Genomic DNA, 22,873 nt, shown 5'->3' on the forward strand with positions numbered 1-22,873 from the left:
TCGCAAAATTAGGCCGTTTGCGAATGCAAATCCCGTTTTTAGGATGCATGAAACATTTTGCTATTTTCGCAAATTAAGAAATTGCCATTTTTTTGCGATTTCTGAAATTGCGATTGCATTTAAGAAATCGCAATTTTGCGATTTCTTAAATGCAATGCATGATTACTTTACAATTGCGAATTCTCAATTTGGAAGGGGTAAATTAGCATGAAGTTCAACTTCATGCTAATTTACAGAACACTTTCAAACATGCACTAGTTGCATATTTGAAAGTTTTAATTTACACACACACACATGTCCTTGGGTCATGTGTGTGTGTAAATTGCACTTACATTTTAATTTCAGGGGTGCAGGGAGGGGTTCTTTGAACCCCCCCTGAACCCTTGAAATTGCATTCACATTTTGCGAATCGCAAATTGAAATTCGCAAAATGTGAATGCCTTCCCATTGATTCCTATGGGCCTTTTGGTCCATAGGAATCAATGGGAAGGGTTTTCCTTATTTGCGATTCGCAAATGGTGAATCGCAATTAAGGAAAATTACCGAATCGCAAAATATTTTGCGATTTTTTGATGCATAGCATTTTGCGATTTCTTAATTGCCAATCCTTAATTTTCGCAATTAAGAAATCGCAAAATGTTACAATGATGCATCTAGGGGTACATGTATATTGAGCAGGGGAAGATGAATGAATGAGTGCATTTGTAAAGCAGGGGCATCTTGGCGCTAGCGGAAAGACTTGGAACTCTGAGGTGGAAAAACTTAGCGAGCGCATTGGAAAAACGGGATCAAATGAGAGATAACACAGTCTGCTCTGGGGCAGCAAAGATCCAAGTAGCACAAGATCAACGGTGCTACTTGTACTGGAGGGGCCAGTATATGTATTGTTGAAGGGATTTTTTAACATCCGCTAATTTGGTGGGATTTGTCACTGTATAACCACCCACAGCATTCTGGAGCCTTCCTCTTTTAAGCTCTGAAGACTTATAAACTTTCTTTTCACCCAAACACCTTCCTTCATCAGGGCTGGGCCGAGAACAAAAAGCAGCCCCGGCAAAAATGCTCAAGCGAGCCCCACCTCACTAATTCCCAAATCTCCATCTTTCCATCCATCCATTTTCTGTCTCTCTTCTCCCACTCTCTCTGATTTTACCCCATCCTCTTCTCTGTGCCTTCTACCGTGCGTGCTGCAATAAAGTGGCAGCGGGCTTCATTTAGAGTTTGGCGGACGGAGAATCTCCTGTCAAAATAGTGGAGTACTTTCCAACCACCATGCTAAGGGGGCTCCGTCTTCCAAATAGAGATGTCCACTGGCCCAGAGGACGTCTCTTCAATTCGCAGGAACCGCTGTTACGGTGACGGTTCCTATTAATGCAATGAAATTTTGACGGACCGAGCTGTATGGCAAACCTATAATAATTTTTTTGTTATTTTCTTATTTATTTCCAAAAGCAAGATCCCAAACCAGGATTTTCTGTTTGAAAATAATAAAAATATTGACCTCCCTCAACCTGGGAGATTTTTCCCATGATTTAGGGGGTAATTTACCCGTGGGGGACCCTTACCGCCAGAGAAAATCGGCTATTTGAAAGCCCACTCCAAATCGGGCAGGCGGTCAAATAACCAAACCTCAGACCGCCCTTACTCTCTCGGGCCATCACATGTGTATGTCAGCAGCGGAGACTGAGTAGTCTCTGCCACAGACATGCTTCAGTTTCACTCGATTTTAAAGGAGGGGGCGGAACTTCTGTTTCACAGAGAGGGTACTACATTGCCTTTCGGACGGAGTCCTTCGCCACCAAACTCTAAATCTGAGTCAGGTACACCAGCAACAGCCTGGGGGTTTTAAAAACGTATCCACTAATTCCTCCAGCCCTCCAGGGAAATGAAGCCAGTCTGTCGTGTGCCACAATAATATTTCGGAGTCTCTCAAAATCAAAGCGTCAATCACACAAACCTGATCCTCATTCTTTGTACTACCATGCAAATGAATATTCGGTTGAAACATTTTCCAAAACAATCTTTGTATCTACTGCACTCCTTAAATATGCCTCTATTAATTATATCTCTTTATCCTTTGTCTTGATTTTTTATGTTAACAAATAACTTACATCTAACAGGAGGAATCATGCAGTATAATGTTTGCCCCTTGTCTAATAAAATTCCGCTTTCATATCTTTAAAAATTATCTTTTTATATCCAAACAACGGGCTAGCATTATGCAAGTTCAAAGCTCTTTTGGATTGAGTGTAGCTGCATGTTCCACTGCTTTAAAGTACACGTTTGTCAAAGTACTAATATTGCTCTATCAAGCGAATGCACTGTCAACGCAGATGCAGCTACATGTGTCTCTATCATTACATATTACATCCACTGTGCCAAAGTTGATGAGCACACACCTACATAACATCTTTAATATGGAATTATCACCTACTCCACCCCAGGAGGAGGCACCTCCAGCTTTCTGCTCACATATTCTACACAAAAGGCGGTATCGTTTGGTTAGAAATGGGTGGCGTAAAGGCTAATGAGGACAAAAAAAATAAAAATAAAAAAATAAATAAAAATAAAAAAGGGGGTGGTAATGGATGGAGCATCTGAACCAATCAAACACTCACACCCAGTCAAAATATCTGGGTTTAATCCATCACCGTTCTTTAGCCCACTCTGCCACCCCAGTTCAGACATGGCTATATGCAAATCAGTCTGACCCTGTGCCTCTTGGGAACAGTTCAGCCCGAACTACCAAGCCATGCCTTCCCTGGACCGGAAACAAGCTTCCGAGGACCGGTTTCTGGCATTCCAGCCGTCTTCAGCCCGGCTTGCTTGAATCCAGTGGCAAAGTGAGCAAGGGACTCACGTCTGAGCATACCCTGCCACACTTATGGCGGTCAAAAGCGGTACAAAAGGGGGTGGTAATGGACGGAGCATCTGAACCAATCAAACATTCATACCCAGTCAAAAGATCTGGGTTTAATCCATCACCGTTCTTTAGCCCACTCTGCCACCCCAGTTCAGACATGGCTAGTGTGGCAGGGTATGCTCAGACGTGAGTCCCTTGCTCACTTTGCCACTTGATTCAAGCAAGCCGGGCTGAAGACGGCTGGAATGCCAGAAACCGGTCCTCAGATGCTTGTTTCTGGTCCAGGGAAGGCATGGCTTGACAGTTCGGGCTGGACTGTTCCCATGAGGCACAGGGTCAGACTGATTTGCATATAGCCATGTCTGAACTGGGGTGGCAGAGTGGGCTAAAGAACGGTGATGGATTAAACCCAGATCCTTTGACTGGGTGTGAGTGTTTGATTGGTTCAGATGCTCCGTCCATTACCACCCCCCTTTTGCACCGCATTTGGCCGCCATAAGTGTGGCAGGGTATGCTCAGACGTGAGTCCCTTGCTCACTTTGCCACTGGATTCAAGCAAGCTGGCTAAAGACGGCTGGAATGCCAGAAACCGGTCCTCGGAAGCTTGTCTCCGGTCCAGGGAAGGCATGGCTTGGCAGTTCGGGCTGGACTGTTCCCATGAGGCACAGGGTCAGACTGATTTGCATATAGCCATGTCTGAACTGGGGTGGCAGAGTGGGCTAAAGAACGGTGATGGATTAAACCCAGATTCTTTGACTGGGTGTGAGTGTTTGATTGGTTCAGATGCTCCGTCCATTACCACCCCCCTTTTGTACCATATATCTACACAACAACAGAGACGTGTCGTATTTTGGATAAAAAAAATCGAAAAAGTCCTAAAATGTGCACTTCATGGTATCCGGTGTGGAAAACCTTTAACTTCCACTGCTTGTACATCTGGGTCCCTCCAAAAGAGATCAACCAAAGCAAGGCCGCAAATCTAACTGGTATTTACAAACTGTTGAATATATTATTTGTAGATCATCCATTAAGCAATCCAACAACTTTATTCACATCCAATAATGTTGAATATCTAGTTTTCTGTGGTCTCTGGATCCAAACTCTCTTCATAGCTATGTGCAAAAGAAGATCTACCTGTTGCTCCAACTATGGCTCTACCTTCCTTCAACGTATTACCTACCGAAATTGGAGACCTGTAGCAAATATTAGACCTGCAATGTATTCCTTTAGCAAACTAACTAGACAAATCATTGCTACCATCAGACTAGATGCCTTGAAGGAATCCAAAGTCCTTTCCATGCAGCAATGTAACAATGTACTCCAAGCCCCTCAAAACCTCTTTCTTGTTACAGGTGCTTATGACTCTCTAAGAAGGGATTAAGCCTCCTCTGAGAGCTTTTCAAACTCTTCAGTTTCCAGTGTACCCTCAAAATAAGGACCCCGCAATACGTAAATGATGTTCATCACTATCAAGACTCAGCAAAAGGCCTGACGTTGCTGGGTGAAGAAATGGTTCAATAGTGCAAGGATCCATCATTCTTAGAGACCAGGACCCACCCAGTGGCGTCCTCACCATCAACTGAATCTTGACTTGCGTACAAAGTGCAAAATTCTCTGCAACAATATGAATGGAGGAAACTTGTATGCTCTGTGCTGACTTCAATTTTGTAATAAATCAGAAGTTGGGAGCTTGGCACTTTGATGCTAAAATATTCACAGAAAGATCTAACTTGAAAGGATATCAATGGCTCCGGACCCCTGCAAAATATTTCAGATTCCGCTGCCAATCGATGACATGCTTTACATTACTTGAATGTGAAACTGCTACCTGATTGTGAAGACTTAATATTTTTCCCTCTGGTCTCCAGACAGCGATGTCACAACTCCTTTGTGAATTCTGACCATTGCATTGACCTGTTACCACCCAAACAATGGATGTAACAAACTGCGGACACATTCTCCCTGCATAATAAAATCAAGCCATTCTGCAATGCCATTTGAAATATTTTCAACGCAAACTCCTTCAGTTGGAAATAATCTGTGTTCATTTCTTTCTACTTTTCAAAACATCTACTCCCATTTCTAGTGCCCCCCCGCCCCCCAAGCCACTATAACTCTGTCTGGCTTCCTCAGTCGAAGCAATCCTGTCTTTGTAACTGGAACCTGGCCACTTTCAAGTTCGGAAGGCCCTGTAACAGTCCCAGAAACCCTGCCTGGATGAGGCCATTGGAAGACCGATCACAAGCCAAATTGTAGAGTGAAAGATTGTACAGACAGTAATTAAGAATCTCCAACTTGATTAATCTTACTGTTTTGTGCAGCAATTTCCAAATTTCCTCCTTCGTGTCCACTGTGAAACCCAAAAACTCTGACTTTCCTCATGGCACCATCATAGATTTCTCTTTATTCCCCATGAAATCTAGGCTCTACAATAACTCCTTCACCATTGCCAATTGCTTTCTTATTCCCATCTTCCCCTGAGACTTTATTAAGATGTCATATTGATAAGCAATCAGCCACACACTTATCCCCCACACATAGGCTGCCATTCACCTTATTATCTCTGTAGAACACAGCAGTCTGATTAGAGGCTGAACTGCGAACTGATGTCTGGTACAACTTTCTTCCTCAATGAAACTGAAGAACATTTTTACTTATACAATCATTACCCTAAAGTATGAGTCTTTCAAAGCTATCTTATCTAACCAAACTTTTTTTGCAATATGTTCTTTAAAGATGAATCATCTCCATCTTGAATTACCTGTAAGCCTCAAACTTGTTTACATTTCTCAAATGCATCACCAGTCTCCAAACGTTGTCATTCTCTTCCACTACAAAGGGACTGCTCACTTTCACCATCACACCTTTTTTTTTAGCATTTGTCTTACTTCGGCCTATATTAGGCTACTGCAATCCTCTGAAACACATGTGGCTCCTTGGTTTTAATTGGGATTTCTACAATCCCACCCAAAAACTCAAAAGTATCATTATGAGCCGTGGATCATTTGTTGTATTTTTTCAATTGGGGAAAGGCTGTGTTGCCACCCACCATCATAAGGGACAAACTCCTAAAATTCTCCCTAATCAACTTGTGCTGAAGTGAGTGCTTGCACTCTGCTACCTCTGCCAGCCCTCTGTTTTGATACTCTTCCTTGTTGAAGAAAAAATCCAGTTGCCACTTTGAAACCTCTTGAAGAAACCTCTACTTTGTAGCTGATAAGGAACCATTGCAAGCCATGGCTGTCAAAAAACACATTTTCTCCCGGTTGTGAGAACAACATCTGGGTTTCTAAATATTCTGCACAGTGTAAATTTCGCCTAATCCAAATCTGTGAAGTTAGGTGCATATTTCCCAACAACCTTCAATAAATATCCCCTGAACACAAGGCCCTTTGCATTTTTGCCTGGATCCTGATTGCCATATCCCCAGTTTGGGACCAATTTTCTCCAAAATGTCTTACATTCTCTCAGGTAGCATAGTTTAATTTTTATTCTCTGCAAAATATCTTGCCCTCTGGCTCCGTTTGCATGAGTTTATACTACTTCCATCCATGCCTTTGAAGCGTTTTAGTCAAGGTTCAAGTCCAGGTATGTGCAGGTCCAGGTATGTGCACTGCTGTTTCTCATCTGACTTTTAAGGCCCAATTCCAGATTCTTTGTCCAATTTGAAACGTAAACTTATTAAGCCTGGGTTAAGATCTCTAGTAACACACTTTATTCCACTAGCGGATGAGAGCATTCAGCTCATATCTCATTCCAAACATATTTGTAAGCCTTTTTCATGACTACTTCCCCAAATGCTCAAGAGACCACCAATCAGAAGCCATTCGAAGACGAATCGAAGATCCCTTAATTTTTTGCATACTCCTATTTGGCTGTTTCCCTAGCACAATCTGTCGTCAAGAAACCATGACACCGCCATTGTCTTCATACCCAAAACATATCCATAATATCCCTCATTATCCTTTTGCCCTGAAGGGTGATTCTGACCTCCAAAATTTTATTGAAAGACCACGTCTACTTTGTGCCACCAACGACACTTCGGGCGCCATAGCACACCATCTTCTTTTGTGTTTTTGAGGCTAGCTGCTTCTTAGGACAGCCTTGTCCTGAGTCATTAGAATCCCACTTTTTCAAATATTTTGTTTTCCTTATACATTTTCTGCCTTTTTGTTTCCTCCTTAAAACATATCCCTAGTTTAACTCTTCCTCTCCTCATATACGTTTTTCTAATGCCATGTTAACAGCTTCTTTTACTGCATCCTTTACTTCTGTTTGTGGGATTTCCTCTCAGTTATCTTGTTCTACCACCTCAGGCTCCACTGATGATTACCCAATTATCTAATTTTTTTCTATAACGATTTATTAAACCACTACATCAAACTCACGAAACCAGAAGTGTTGCTGCTTTTGTTAAATAAACACCTGATAACACTCATTCCACTACAAATACAAAACTTTGTGATCGAAAAAGAAACTGATTACTTTTTACTAAAAATAAAGTCTTAACAAACTCCATTCTGAAGTCTCTGCATTGATATAAATATTAATCTGCCTATCAACCATCCCATTCTGGTTGTTGGAGGGATCTCACACGTGCAAGACATCGCAAGTTCCTTGCAAAATGAAGAGGACAAAGTGCATATTGCAAGACAGTTAAAAAAAAGTGTGATGGGTAGAAAGTTTTAATTAATCTCAGCCCTTGTTAGTTACTCAGCTGCATCCTAATCCATCATTATTTTGCTCACCGTGCCACCTCAGATTAGACCTAGCTATAAGCAAATCAGTCATGGCCCTACTCCAGTAGGAACACTGCCGCCCGAACTGCCAAGTCAGGTCCTTTGAGAACCAGAACACAAGCAATACAGGACTGGCTTCTCCCTGATTGGGGCACATCAGTCTGGTGTAGCTTGATTCTAGTGGCAAGGTGAGCAGGGGACCCATGTCTTAAATAGGCTAAAACCGGTTTGGGGTTTGTTGTGGTCCCTTCTGGAGGAGTCCTCGCCAGGCAGTATGGGACAGACTGTTCCCATGATGAGGAGAGTCGTTACTTATTTGCATAAGATGGGCCTTTGTCTAGATTGGTATAGTGGGTGAAAAACAATGTACTGGGGTGCAGCCCAGAGGGATTGCAAGTGGATGGTATTAACCCGTTGCCTGCGCCGCAAATTCCGCGCTAGTACGGAATGTTCCATTGAGCGAATGTGATTGGAACGTTCAGCAGACGTGCGTAGCACTAGCGAGGTAGTGCACGCGAGGTCCGCTGAACGTTCCCCGCACTTAAGGGGTTAATTCAGGTATTCTGTCCATTACCTTGTTCGTTGTTGTGATAACAGGAAAGTAACACAAATGTAGTTTTGTTCTGTAACCACATGAACATAGTGACAAGCTAATTAATAGCGGTACCTGAATCAGGGTGAAAGAAATTGGGTGCTGTTACCACTGATGCGATTGATAAACCCTCACTTGCTGTGTTTCAGCTGGTCAGTAGATCACATTTTCAAAAGGATCATGATAGATTTGAGACAGTGAAGCAGGTGGCTCCCAGGAGGTAGCCTATCATGGGTAGAGGCTTGTGAAAGTCTTAAAGGAAGGATGAAGACAAAGCATGTTGTGGACATTTCAGTGTTTTTGGTCTCTGTATATGCAGGGTAAGTGGGCATTTATCATCAGAGATGTGCCTCAAGAACAAGGGTCAAAGTAATAAGGCTACCAGGGAAGGCTCAGGACTAACCTAAGCAAGTTGTCATTGACAGCATGGCAGATGTAAGGATAGTCTCATCTGATAGGATTGGAATGCTATCATCCAAACAGTTCAACTTTTTCAGTCTCCAATGTATTGGTCCTAAAGTTTTATTTCTAAAAATCAAATCAAAATATTTAAAAATTCCAGACAAAAAACCATCTACAATCTTAAAACGTAATTGAGCAAGATAGGATCAAATAAAACACCAGGAAAAGGGGTAGGAAGAGATAAAGGCAACACGAGGTGTCCCTTTTTAGAAAATAAAGTGGAAAAGAAAAGTAAGGAGGAAAGCCTAAAGAAAATGGGTCAGGAAAGATAAAGGAAAAGAGAAGAGAGGTAAAAGGAAAAAAGAAGATATAGAGAGTTAGCCCCAAAAGAAAGAGTACAAAAAAAAAACAAATACTCAATAAAATGGGTGAAGGTGAATGAGCAACAAAGGAGAAAAACAAGTTAAAAAGAAGAGAAGTAGAACATGTAAATCAATATATTTGAGAAGAAAAATTATCAAAGTTATATGGAACATTTGATGGTGGTGGTGGTGGGAGATCTGGTAGCATACCACTGAAAAGAGCGGCACAGAAATAGTTCAATAACCATAGTGAGAGTGCAGACATGGCTGGAGATTGCACATACACCATAGATTTGCAGATGACAGAAGAGACCTCACAGGAAATAGGCCTCTTGGAGGTAAAGGTTTGTTGTTTATCTTGTATTCAGGCATTGCAGTCTTGCAGTAGCTTCAAGTCCCTTGAGTACTGGTTTAGTTAGGCATTGGTGTAAATGTGACTACCAGTATGAGTATGAAATTGGCCAAGGCACATGGGGGAACAGACAGACACCAGCAGCAGCACACCTGATTACCAGTTATAGTATGCCCGTCGCTTTTGTCCAAGAGCTGACAGGCACTAGCATAGCAAGGACAGCTAGTGACCAGGCCGGACGTTGCAGTGGCTTGGGTCTTGAAGAAACTGTAATCACTGAATTGTTTGTCTATACCAAGGGAGCAGAATCATTTGTGGGTTAAACAGTACGATGCTGCCTCATTCTCTGGGCTTGCACTGTACCTCGACAGACATTAATCAGGGGCGTAGTTTGGTCTATAAGATTGGGACAGTAAAAAATGCCATTTGTAAAGCGCACAGCTACCTCCAACGGAGGTGTCCCGGCGCTGTCCGTATACCGCTTAAATGTAAATGTAAATGTGTGTGTCTTGTAAAGCGCACTGCTACCCGTAGGAGTCCTGGCACTATAGACCGCTGGGGAACCCGTCCTGGCTTTCCTTGTGAGATGTTCCCTCCTGGATATCTCCAAGGTGAAACCAGGCATCCCAGGCGTTTGTGGGGGGCCGTTGTGGAGATGAGGCAAGCTAATGCCCAGAGTTGCCGAGTGTGATCCCTGGTTAGAGTAGGCACCGAGGCGAGAATTATCGAGTCTGCTGACCATGTTGCGTCGGGAATTGAACCCTGGTCCCGGGCCGTCCTCTGCTTCTGGGTCTGCTGCCTCTAACCAGGAGCCACACCACTCCACTCCGTTTAGGAACCCTTCCTGGTTTTTCCCTGTGGAATGTCCACTCCTGGGTACCCCCAAGGTGAAGCCAGGCATCCCAGCGCTGTTGGGGCCATTGTGGAAATTAAGCAAGCTATTGTGGAGATTAAGCAAGCTATGGGCGGTGGGAGTGAGCTTCACATTTCCAATAATCACACTTGTTATAATACAATATATAAAAGCTCATCAAGAGGGGTTGCTTAAGGAGCAGTAGCAAGGGAGAGGAGTGTGGATTGTGAGGGGTACTTAAAACTCAGTATTTTGTAAAGTAACCATTTTTAAGACTTTTAAAAGAGATAGTACCAGAGTGAATGTGTATGTGTGTTTATCTGCATATGCATTCAAAATTCCCAAGTAAAATCTGACAAACACCTCACCATACCCGACTTAAAGCAGCTGTACCAAACTATTTGTTACAGAATACATTTTTTGGGGGGACGTTACAATGCTGGCCGGCGTAGGTAAGAGCGGTGGGGTAGGGGGAGCGGGCTGGGTCGGGGGGTATTTGACAGATGACACGATAGGGAAAATGAAATAAAAAAAATAATAAAACCACTTACCTTGCGCTCGCCGCATTGCCTTTTACCTATCCTGTCGTTTGTTGACTTCCCTCTCCCCACCCCGCTCCGCACCCGACCTGCCCTACTGCTCTTACCTGTGCCGGCCATGCCAGGGCGTAACACCCCAACCCTCCCCCTTTAAGCTACTCCCTAACATTCATTGTTTCTTTTGGTGGATGGGACGGGCAAAGAGCGTACGGTCTGTTGGCCACTCAGGACAAGGAGTTCTGAAGCATTTTAATCGTACATTTTTATGTGGCGCCATCATGCCAAATATGAACCATTAACTGTCTAGAGCGCGCATAATGCTCAAATCCATAAACATGCTTCAGAAAGATCTTACAAATAAAAGGAAAAGGACTTGGAGCCTGACACTTTGAAAAGTACAATATCTGTATGGCTTTAGTAGCATTCTTGTTAACTGGCCAATGCTTGTCTTTCCTCATGCAGGAGTCGAATGACGCTGTGTCGCAGTCCCCTGAGATGCCGTACAGTCCACTGCCCTCCGGTGCGCGTGATCTCACAAAACATCGAGGTAGGTTCTGATTGTTTTTGTTGGGTTCTGCCGACGCCCTTTTCTGTGCCGTAAATTACAACCTTTGGCAGTGGTTAATTTGTAAAAAAAAATAGGTGCTGGGGCTCTCGTCAGAATGCAGCTTGCACCAGTGCATTTCTAATGTTATCACTGTCTAAAACAGAACCAAATACTAACCATAAAAGTGGGGAGAGGATGTAGCATACTGGTCAGAGCTGCTGACTTCAGAACTGGGGAACCAGGTTTGAGTCTCGGCATCGGCTTCACATCCCGTGATTCTGGGAGATCACTTCATCTTCCTGTAAACTAATGTGTACTTAACTGGTGCTCATGAAAAGCCCCGGTGTTGATGATTAAGTGCCGGTGCTGAGCACTGGAAACCACAGGCTCAAATTAAGCTCTGACCTTTGGAAATCTTCAATGTCTCTGACTATCGGCCGCATTACTATTTTATTCTGGAAAGTGACATCAGGGGCCTCTATGGGAAAAGCATACCTGTCAAACTGTGCCCTCAATACACTAGATTTAGATACAGTCCTGCAGAAAGATAGAACATCGACTAGATCTAATATTTTGATGCTATTACAATTTATGATACAATATTTTATTTGGTGCTTATGAAATGAGAAAAGCTATAATACGAAAACTCTTAAGACAATCAGTAGAGAACAATTAGAATTGATAAGTGCAATATTCTACTCAGATTTTTTTTAAAACAAGCTACAATTTGGAAATTGCAATTCATAAAACAGTTGGCAAGATTTGAACCACATTGTATCAACATTAATAATGACAAATACCCAAGCATTTGCAATGCAATAGGTCTCGCATTTGCGAGAGTTTGAGCTGTTGGCGTTGTAAATGAAAAATGATTTTTACCCATGTGTTTTTGTTTGAAGTGGAGCAGATGTATGTGGTGTGGAGTGGAAGTATGTGGTTGAGTTGAAATTGTGGAATTGTGTGGTGTCTAGTGTACTTGTACGAGCAAGTGTTCACCAGAAATCATTTTGCTTGAGAGAGTTTGGTCAGTTTGGTTCCTACAAGGGACTGATTATGAGCACAATCATGGCAAATTCAACAATGAGAGTGCCACAAGGAAATGGAGGACGATGAACCTGGAAATACACATTGGTGATAAAGTGATGGTTAAAGACCAGTATCTTAGTAGCAATTTTCTGATCCCGTACGAGCAAGCACTTTAAATACTCACTAATAAAAAGGGGACAATGGTCTCCATGAAAGGGAATAAACCATCATTAGAAATGTATCAGCATTTAAGAAAATTCTGTCAGATGAGCATCTGTCAACAGGAAAGGAGACAGGGGGAAAGTGAAGAATACAGAAGAGTTGAAAGATGTTTCATGAGGAACAGTGATAGCACCACAGAGGTTACCCAGAGTCACTGTAGCAGTAACAGATTCTACAATATAACCTGTGCCCTATACCCTTGAGAACAAAGTTCCAGTATCGCCACGTGTACCAGAGATGACACTAGTTCAGGAAAAATGTAATTCCTTTTATGAGTCTAAATATAAGAGCAATTTATAATTATAACCCCTAAAAAAGGTCACAAATGTATAAATCGATTATGAAGTGAAATAACCCACCTTCAAAAATGACAGTACATGATGTTTAAATCGCTGTCAGCCATACCGGGGAAATCAATTCACCTCAAGGTCCCATAACATACTGCGGCCTAACCAACAAGGAATTGTAGGAGTGAAGATGGCATCTGAAATAGAGCTAATCTGAATAAAAAGGAGAATAGACTACCCGTACGGTTTATCCGTATGATATCGAGCTGGTAAGCTCCAATAGGTAGGATTGACCATAAAAGTTAAAAGATTGTGTATAATATTTATTTTTCCGAAAATGAAATTGAAAACAAACAAATTACAAAAGTTGTGTAATGTGAAAAGCCATGCATGCGCAAGTTTGCATTAATAACTCTGAAAATCCAGGAAATAATTAGTGCATGCTTCACAACAGTGATCTCACCAAATTGCAGGATCTTGTTATATTAACGATGTAACCTTAACTCGCATATACTGCAAATATATAAGGAAGATGCCATACTATGCCATTTCTCCCTTATTTATGAATATTTTTATAAATCACAATAGATCTAAAATAGCACAGCCCAATGCAATAAATGTAAAGTTAACAGGACTAAAGGCCATTTCCATAGTGAACAAGTGGAATATTGCGAGCCGCGTAGAACAAAAGAAAGGCGTGCAGCAGCTATTGTTAAAGTGAAAGCGTGTATGGCGTGCTGCAAATAAAAAAAATAAGGTGCCGCAAGGGTGCCGCTCTAATTTAAAAAAAAAATGAGTATTGAAAATTTAGGGGGAGGGGTTTGACGCCACCGGTATCTCATGTCTGCTTAATCCATTGCTAAAGCGCGGTTTTAAAAACGCAGTGCTGTGTGGGGCTTGGTATGAAAGAAGCGCCTGCCATTGCTATAGCCTCGGAATGCATGTTGTACCTGCTTCAGCAAGACATTAACTAAGTAAATAGTGCTTCCTACCTGCTAATGAAAGCTAGAGAGTAAGGATACATGTGTGAGGGACTGTGTGGAAACAGCAAAGGAGAGGGACTACTAATCTTATTCACAAATCAAAAGTCATCATTTAGAAAGGACAGGAAGGGGAGTCAATTGTAAAAATGGACGGAGCTTAAAGTCCATACCTCAATACAGCATGTCTCGAAGAGATAGCGCAAGCGCTGCCTGGGCAAGACCTAAAAAGTGATGCTGGAAAGCTTGGGCGCATTTTGGTTCAAGACTTTTGGCCCACTCTACCACTCTTGACAAAGACTACTCATTTACAAATCAGGATTGATCCTGCTCCTTTATGAATAGTCTGGCCTGAACTGTCAAGTCTTCCTGCAGTAGGAACAAAAGATATTTTTAGATCGAAGCCTCTCGGACAGCGCAGCTGAAGACATTTTGGGGACATTCAGCAAGCCTCCCTGGGAATGCATTCCGCCTGTTGCTTACAACTGGCTTTGTGGTTTGTAACTTATATCTTCTAGGTTTCTGTTTGCTGGCTTTATTTGTTTTAGGCAGTCCAGGGTGAGTTGTCTCTCCTAAGGACACAAAGCCTTTTCACATCAACTCCCCTTGTATTGTAACACCAGTGCTCCTTTCTCTAAAGAAGCCTGTAAATCTTGTTCTTATCTTGTCACATTTGCTGTGCATTCAAAGACAGACGTCAAATGTCAGGTTCTGTCTTCTGAGAGAGCTTGTTGTTTACTTTTCGTTCATGGACTTGAAAGTGAGAGGATTAATATGACAATCTTGCTGGATACTGAGGCTAGGAACATTTTTTATTGTAGCACACAACATTTAAATGAACTGTGCAAGAATTTCAGAATATTTCAGAATTAAGAACACACAAATGAAGTAAATTTTGGTGTGGTGTAAATAAATACTTTAATAAGATCAAAACTTACCAAATCAGTAGGGGATGGGTTTTCCACACATAATTGTTTGTACGCTGTATTGTCTTATAAGTAATACTGTATATTTGTGAAATGTAATGGTCATTTCAATTGAAAATGTGTTATATGTAATGGCAGTGTGCTACCAAACCAAGCATACTCCATTGTACGCTACTCCACTCTACTCTGCACCACTCCACTCCACTGGACTCTGTTTTGCACCACTCCACTGCACTCTACCCCACACTGCACCACTCCACTCTATGCCACTTCACTCTATACCTCTCAACTTTACTCTACACCACTCTACTCTATGCCAATGCGCTCTACGCCACTTTACTCTGCACCACTGCACTGTGCTCCACTGCACTCTACACCATTCAGTCTAGGCCATTCCAACCTCGTCTGCACAACTCCACTCTACGCCATTCTGCAACACTGCACTCTACGCCACTCCACTCTACGCCAATGCACTTTACTCTGTAACACTCAACTCTACGCCAATCCACTGTATGCCACTCTAGTATGCTCTTCCCCACTACACTCTTGCCACTGCACTCTACACTACTTTACTCTATGCCATTACACTCTACACCACTTCACCCTACCCAACACCACTCAGCTCTAAACCACTTAAATCTGAAACAATCTACTCTATGCCACTGCACTGTATGCCACTCTACTCCACTCTGTGTCAGTCCAATCTATGCCACTACACTTTACATCTATCTACTCTAAAACACTGCACTCTAGGCCACTGCACTCTACGACACTCTGCTCTGCAACACTGCAATCTCTGCTACTGAAATGCCTCTCTACTCTGCACTACCACACTCTGTGCCCAGGTACTCTTCGCCACTATACTCTGCAACTCTCCACGCCAATGCACTCTACACCAGCCTACTCTACGCCACTCCACTGTACATCACTTTGCACGACTCCACACACAATATACAACGTCCATGCCACTCCACTCTACGACACTCTAATCCATTCTTTGCCATTCCACTCTTCTACATTCCACACCACTCTCCTCTATGCCACTGACATTTAGCCATGCTGAACAAATGCCACGCTGATGTATAGCATGGCTAGACCTCATTGGCAAAACCAATAGCTATTGCATAGGCGAGACCTATAGGCTCTGCCAATGCTTGTCTATAGAAGCCAAGGAATCTTTAGATTATCCTTTATTGCATGTTCCATGTGCTGCAAATGCCAAGACTGAACTTAAGAGGTCAAAGAGGAAATAATGGGCATACGCTTTATTTCTATGACCCAGCCCCCTTTTCTGGACTTAGTATCATTCGTGATGCCAGGAGAGGAGGCATACTTTATGCACAGTCCATCCCACGCAAAGGGCCCTACAACAAACACACCTGCTGGTCCTCACTTATTTCAGCCTCAGTTCAGGCAAAGCTATTGCACATTCCGACTTGTCTATTATTTAGTCATCTCTCTATTTTCTTCTAGACCCAGAGTGTTCTCTTGCCGTTTTTTCCCTGTGCTCATTCTTGACTCCACAATATGTCACTTTTCACTAAATTGAAAATTTGTCACACTTGTAGTTATTATTTTTTATAAGCTGGCTCCCGTCATGCTTACAGTGCTTTGGGTGAAGCCTTTTCCTTGCATACGTGCCTCGGATATAGTTTTCTATAACCTAGGTTGCTTTAGAAGTTTTGCAGTCGTGTAACCTAGTCTCTTGAAACCCCACCCAACCCAAGCTCATTGTGTTTCTGTGACGCTTTTTTAGAGGGGCCTTTGATGATGCATTACACCTCAAAACCTTTGTAATTTTAGGCATATATATTTAGTGTCTGTCCTCCAAAGGAAGTCTTTTCAAACAACAGAGTCTCTGGTTCATGGTGCTTTGCTGGTCTTAAACTGGCCTTGTTCCAGTGTGTTGACTTAGAATACCACCAGATGGTTAGTATATGTGCAGTTCTGAATAAAGAAACACTCAGCCTGTTGTGGCAGTAAATACTTGAGTGAATGCCTGCTCCATATCTGTCACATCTTCAAAGCACAAAAGTGCTCTAGTTTAGTTGGCGCTCAGAACTGAGTACCATAGATGAAGATACCACACATATTGCCTCACAAAGAGCGTGATTATCTTGAGAAATCATGTGTTGCCATGAGTTCACCTCTACAATAAACTCAGATCTGCTTTGACTACTGAAGTTATGTCTGTGTTTGATAGATCTGCCCTTTTGGTCCCACTGGGACACCTAATTAGCCTTACCCTTAACCTTAGCCTTTTGATTGGTTCCACTCTCATTTGGCCCATGGTAGGCAAGACCACATCTTTTGGGCTCCAGTAGAATGTAGATTTTCCATATTGATCATCGTCAAGTTCTTATCAGAGTCCATATTCTGGTCCGTTTGGGTTCTAAGGTGATGAATGGGTATTTGGACTACATAAATGTCTAATCGACTCTGCTCCTACTATGGTGGTAGATTCCCGAATGTTGCAATATCCTCTGTGTGTGAAGTTGCAGAAAGAAATGTCGACAGTCGGGATGATATTCTCTTATCCTTTCTCCTTCCTCCCCAGAAAAATTAGATTACCTGTGCCAGTGGCAATTACAGTACTGATTCAGATAGCTACTCAAGGCATCCAATACCTCAAACAGATTGGACTTTCACTGAGGACTAAGATTTGTTGGGTTTCCATACTGCCAGTTGTTATATATCATAATACTTCCCTATTCTAACACGCGGGCTGTGCCCGTGGTGCTTCCTCCTTCTGTAGTGAATCATAAACTCCATTTTCCAACTCCTCCACAGTAGCCAGTGCCTCAGCCCCCTCTTGAAGACCTTATATTGGCGACCTGCGTTACCTTCATCAAGTCCATTGTGATGGAAGAATTCTTCAAACAAAATAACAGAATGTATTATTCAGAATGAGTCCACGGGATCAAGTTCCTGTTAAGCCCACTTAATTTGACCTCCACCTAGTCCGTCTTGGTCTACTTACAGAGGTACTTCATTGATCTCTCCTCCCCCCGGTTGTTGCCTACACAGATACCAACACAAGTGGGGAATCATGTGAAGACCTAAAAAAACAATGAATATTTAAGGTAAAATGCATGGATGTGTTGAACAACGATGGGATAATCTAGATGGGTTTTATTCAACAGATCTCTCACAAACAATAAAAGAGGTGTTGGAACCAGTTGTTGTTACTTGAACTGGAAACTATTCCTTTGCCTGCAAGAGAATGTCCGCAGTAGAGGTAATTACACTCTAAAAATCTTCAAAGTGGCAGGAAGCACTGGGTTTGCCACACACAATAGTTGTGATGGGCTGTAGTGTGGACTAATTATCTTGAGTTTTGATGAATGAAGTGATATACAGAAATAAGGCACCACCAATGAAGCTTTGGTAATAGGGATCTCCACTCTTTTTTGTTTACTAAGTAGGCAGTGGTTACATACTACACTGGAAAGGTAGTAGGACAGATGAGTAGCACACTTGGCAGGACTTCTGCCAGAGGAAAAAACACCTCGCCCTCGTACTACACACTGAAAGTAAGCACAATTAATAATGCAAAAGAGAAATTAAATCCCAGAATTAAACAGTTCTTACAATAGAATATAAATAACAACAACTATTACTGGGGGGCATCAGGTAATTAGCTGAGGCCTATATATGCTTCTTTATACATTGAAAATGTCTGGTAAGCTCTTGCATATGTGAGACCTATTGGCTTTGCCAATGCTTGTCTATAGAAGCCATGGAATCTTTAGAGAACCTTTTATTGCTTGTTCCGCGAGCTGCAAGTGCCTAGACTGAACTTAAGGGGTTAAAGAGGAAATAATAGGCACATGTTTTGTTTCTATGACCCATTGTAGAACATGCTCAGATATTCCTTTAATACAGAACAGATTCAATAAACCCATCCACACAGAGAGCATCTTGAAAAGTACCAAAATGCCAAGGTCTTCTAGCACACTTGATATGGGAGTGTGACCGTGTAGTATTCATAGACTGTTGCTTAAGCTAAAGAGATGATAATGATATTTGCAAATGGCTGATTGAGCACCATGAGACACCACGCGGTAGAACGTATGGACACAAATGGAAACAAGTTGACCAAGCTGTCTTCCTCACTAATGAGATTGCCTGTAATTGCAGAATTACATCTTTAACCGGGAGCTGGACCCTTTTGGTGATGATGAGGCTGGGGTCTGAACAAGCCGAGTAGTGTGGCAGATGGCTGCAGTAAATTGATACAGTCATTGGGCTGTCGTAGAGCATGATGTGACTAATTTGGGGCCAAATACCACTACACTTCATCTCACAGCAAACAGGCATGATCCCCAATGGAAGACTCATAAGAAATTATCCAGATAAGGAGTTTAAATCTTACTCCAGAACTGTCTCTGTTACTCTCCCAAAATTAAATGTGTCTTGAGCAGAGGGCTTTGGCAAGTTACGGGTTCCTAACCCTGGCAGACACTGGCCATGGAGGCTGAATAGTAAGGAAGACCGGCCAGTGACTTGTCAACATGTTGTGTGTCAGGTGCCAGCCTGCCAGCTCACAATAACCTTTTTCTTCTCATGCGCTCCCCAGCAATATAGCAATTGTCTGAGGGCTAGCAAGGCCCGAGGAGAGAAACCCCTACAGTGGCTATTCCTTCTCTGAAGAAACTCCCAAAATGTCAAACAACTCTGTTACCAGGCTCCTCTCTGCCTCATCTCCTCAGGCCTACTGTCAGGTCCATCCAACCTCCATGGGCTGCCCAAGAATGTAGGCAATCACTCTGTGCCCCATACTGCTACAATATATACAAAGGAGAGCCGTACTTGGCCCTGATCCAATCACAGAGGTTTGCAGGGGCTGGTGCTGGAATGTGGTAGATAACAATCTGTTTGGCTAACCGAACCCCTTTGTTGTCCAGGATTTCACTAGCATGAGGTACGACTCAAGGCAGGAAGGCTGCAGGTGGAGGAGGAGGTGGGAGCTACCAACCCGCTCATTCCCAGCCTTATCTTAGATGTTGGGATCCTGTGCATACTAAGACCGGCTTCTCACTGACAGGAAACTGGATTTATATGCCCTGGCACTGATCTGACTGTATGAAGCCCACATGCAGCATTGGAAGGAGGATACTGGGGTACCGGCAGTGACTTGAGGCGCCGCCGGGCTTTACAATTCCCTTACAGCTGGCAAGGCTCCCAGAATACTTTCTAGGAAGGACCATTACAATTTCAAGTGGACTATGAATCTCCTATGTTGACTTCCAGATCCTCATTTTGAGGTTCTTCATTCCTTTCATGGCAATTCTCGCTGTAAGGAGTGCAGTTGACGGTGATTGTGGAAAAGAAAAAAAAGGTTGTGGTGAAGACACTTCTAAGTTAGTTAGAAGTTGAACCATGTGATGCACTTCTATGCTGGGAGATCTTTCACATCATAGATGTTAGTAAGTGATCTTTTGTAGTTAAAGAGCAGGGCCTACACACATACGACTCTGAAGATATTTTAGTATGAGTAGTTCTTCGTAATATGTGAAGCGCTTAGTCACAGCATCATCATCTTAACTCCTGACGGGATTCATCCTCCTCCCAGGTGTCACCAAGTGCAAGGTAACACCAAACACAAATCCTAACATTCCATAAATCATCATATTCCCGCCGCATCCACGCTCAGCATTCAACAGCAAATCCATCCAGTGCTCATACAGGCATGCCAAGGCACTACATAATGGCCATTTGTTATGCACACAACGTCACGTCATCCTGTCACTCCTGGTGGTAGAAATGACACCCTGTCATCATTACTGAGGAGTGTGCTCTTTAGGTGATTTCATTTTTATATGTGAGCGGGCTTCGTACTGTGAATATTTGATCATGGGCTTTGGAAGTGATTCCACCCTGATGTCAAAGTTGCTTGGCTTCCTTCAATATCAGTTAATAGGCTCTGTTAGTGATGTCACATGTGTTGTTACCTAGGGCGTCATATCTTGAATATTACCTAATGGCCTCTCGATGTGGTATCACTTCGCATGGCTGATGGCTTCCACAATAGGATATATTTTGCACCACTCTCATCAGATCATGCTGGGTGTCTCTGGTCTATACTAGATGTCACTTTGCACCGGCGGTAATGTCCACGGTCTCGATGTGGTTGTTTTCATGCTGTAAGAAAACATCATATGTCTATTGAACATTCATGCCAGTCTTAAATTGTTCTGATTTATTGATTTATCTTCATTAAATATGCCCAGGAATGTAGGTATCAATCCATCTTTCAGGTAAATATATGAAAACTTTTCTTAAGCCACTTCTGATTTAAGGGTTTATGTTACTGTGAAGTGATGGCCCGAGGCTGGTATAGAGAAAGCATCTGTGTTTTCGGATTCTCTTCTTAGTTCTTTCTTCTCATCTGTACTTGTTGCGGATATTGGGCATTTCACTGGTAGGTGAAGCTTGCCCTGGCAGCTTTTAATGAAGCAGTGATCTAAGACCGGAGCCACAGAGAGGCCAAGAAACAAGTTGTGTGGTCCTTGCATCTTATTAGGTGGGACAAACCTCTGGGCCTGTTAGTGAATGAACTGGAATACTGCCCCATCAACATCCCTGATCAGGTCATACCACAAGAGGCGTGGGGAAGAGAATTTGCGATTTAATGGTGCCATGGTGGCCACCAGGATGGGTTCAAATGCCAGGCTGCTCTCCATCTTCTCCTCCATGTGTGAGAATAGCCTTTTCTAGACCGCCCTGAAAAATCAAACATGCTTCCAAGATGATGGCTGCCTTTGGGTTTGAGTTCGAAAATAAGAAAAGGGATGGGGGCTCACTCTTACCGCTGACTGCGCCGCCAGTGATGACACCAATGCTTGATTTTCTCCACAGATTGCTGGCTGACCCCGTCTCACTCCTGTGATGCAGTCCATGCGCTATCACTGCGCATTGTGAGGCTGTTACACATGGCAGAGCTGGCTTTCTGATGGTAATAGTATCCAGACACGTGGCTCCAATCCCAGCTTCCATGTGGTCCCTCCTTTTCCCGCACATTCCACGGAGCTCCTCACGGCCTCTTGGTTTGTGATTGATGTTCAACGGACGATGATTTTGAAATAATAAACATAAAAGACGGCGATCACAGCTTGCAGAGCGGTGACAAATGGAGCCAAGAAAGCACCTATAAAGCATGCTAAAAAGTGGTAGGGAGTCTTCATAAAAATAAATAACCGTGAGGTTCATCTGCGTGTCCCACCTCCAGGCCGTTCGAAGGCGGTGCCAGCTGTGCTCACTGCTGTTGGGATCCGTGTTTTCTGTCCGCGGTTGTTCCGGCTCTGCTGCCCATCGAGTCAACCGGAGGTTTCTGGGATAAACACTGGAGTAAGATGCCGCCTCCCCTCCGAGCATCAAATCCTCCTCCGACCGTCCCCCCCCCCCCCCCCCCCCCCCCCCTCACAGTCCTAGTTCATGAGGTATTACTGTGACTGGGAGGTCTAGGGCTCTGAGTAATGAATATTACCGGTAAGTAACCGGTCATTATTGCCCCCCTGAAGGAATGGGCAGAGGCAGCCTCAGGAGCTATTACACTATCCAAAGACCCTCTGTATGGGGCCGGAATGACCGCCTATGTGTCCAGCTGCTGCCAGCACACCCCCGGAAAGCATGCGCAGTATTCAGACCATATCTGGCCAGCAATGCGTGCATTTTTGTGATTCACCTCTCGTTTCCCCTCTCAATAAGCTTGTTATTACAATGAGTGTGAGCGATTTAAATGGGAAAGCTTGCAGCTGCCATTTTATCTACTTTAGCAATGTAGATTGGTGGCAAATATTACCACTCCCCATCCCCTTCTGGGGGCAGATACCGAAGCCGCACGTCCAGCTTTCATAGTACAGCATTCATAGTACAGAATTCATAGTACAGCCCGTAGCAGGAAGCGTGTGGCCAGCATCCTGGGTCCGGAGGTGAAAGGCGTAAATTGAAAGCTTGAAATGTGAGCAGGGTGAGTTATACCAAGATTTCGATTATTTAGAACACCCTTGCCCCACAGTCTTGCCCTCCCAAGCATCCCATCGCGAGATGCCATTCCAGCTTGGAGATACTCATGGGTTTACTGAGTCAGATTCAAGGCAGCTACAGAGAAAAACAGATAATATTCAGGAGTCCAACAAAGATGGTGGCTTCCAGCATCTGACATTTATGCCACGCTGTTC

General features: G+C 43.2%; 1 protein-coding gene across 1 annotated transcript in view; it reads left to right on the forward strand.

Annotated features, from left to right (window-relative positions):
* The window catches only part of LRMDA (leucine rich melanocyte differentiation associated), a 1,127,063-nt gene that overhangs the window by 751,129 nt on the left and 353,061 nt on the right, over window positions 1-22,873 (forward strand). Inside the window, exon 4 of the mRNA XM_086922091.1 lies at window positions 11,165-11,249. Coding sequence (XP_086778217.1) covers window positions 11,165-11,249 — 85 coding nt within the window. The remainder of the gene's footprint in view (window positions 1-11,164; window positions 11,250-22,873) is intronic.

This window comes from Lissotriton vulgaris, chromosome 5 (genome assembly GCF_964263255.1).
Source record: "Lissotriton vulgaris chromosome 5, aLisVul1.2, whole genome shotgun sequence".
Classification (NCBI taxonomy): domain Eukaryota; kingdom Metazoa; phylum Chordata; class Amphibia; order Caudata; family Salamandridae; genus Lissotriton; species Lissotriton vulgaris.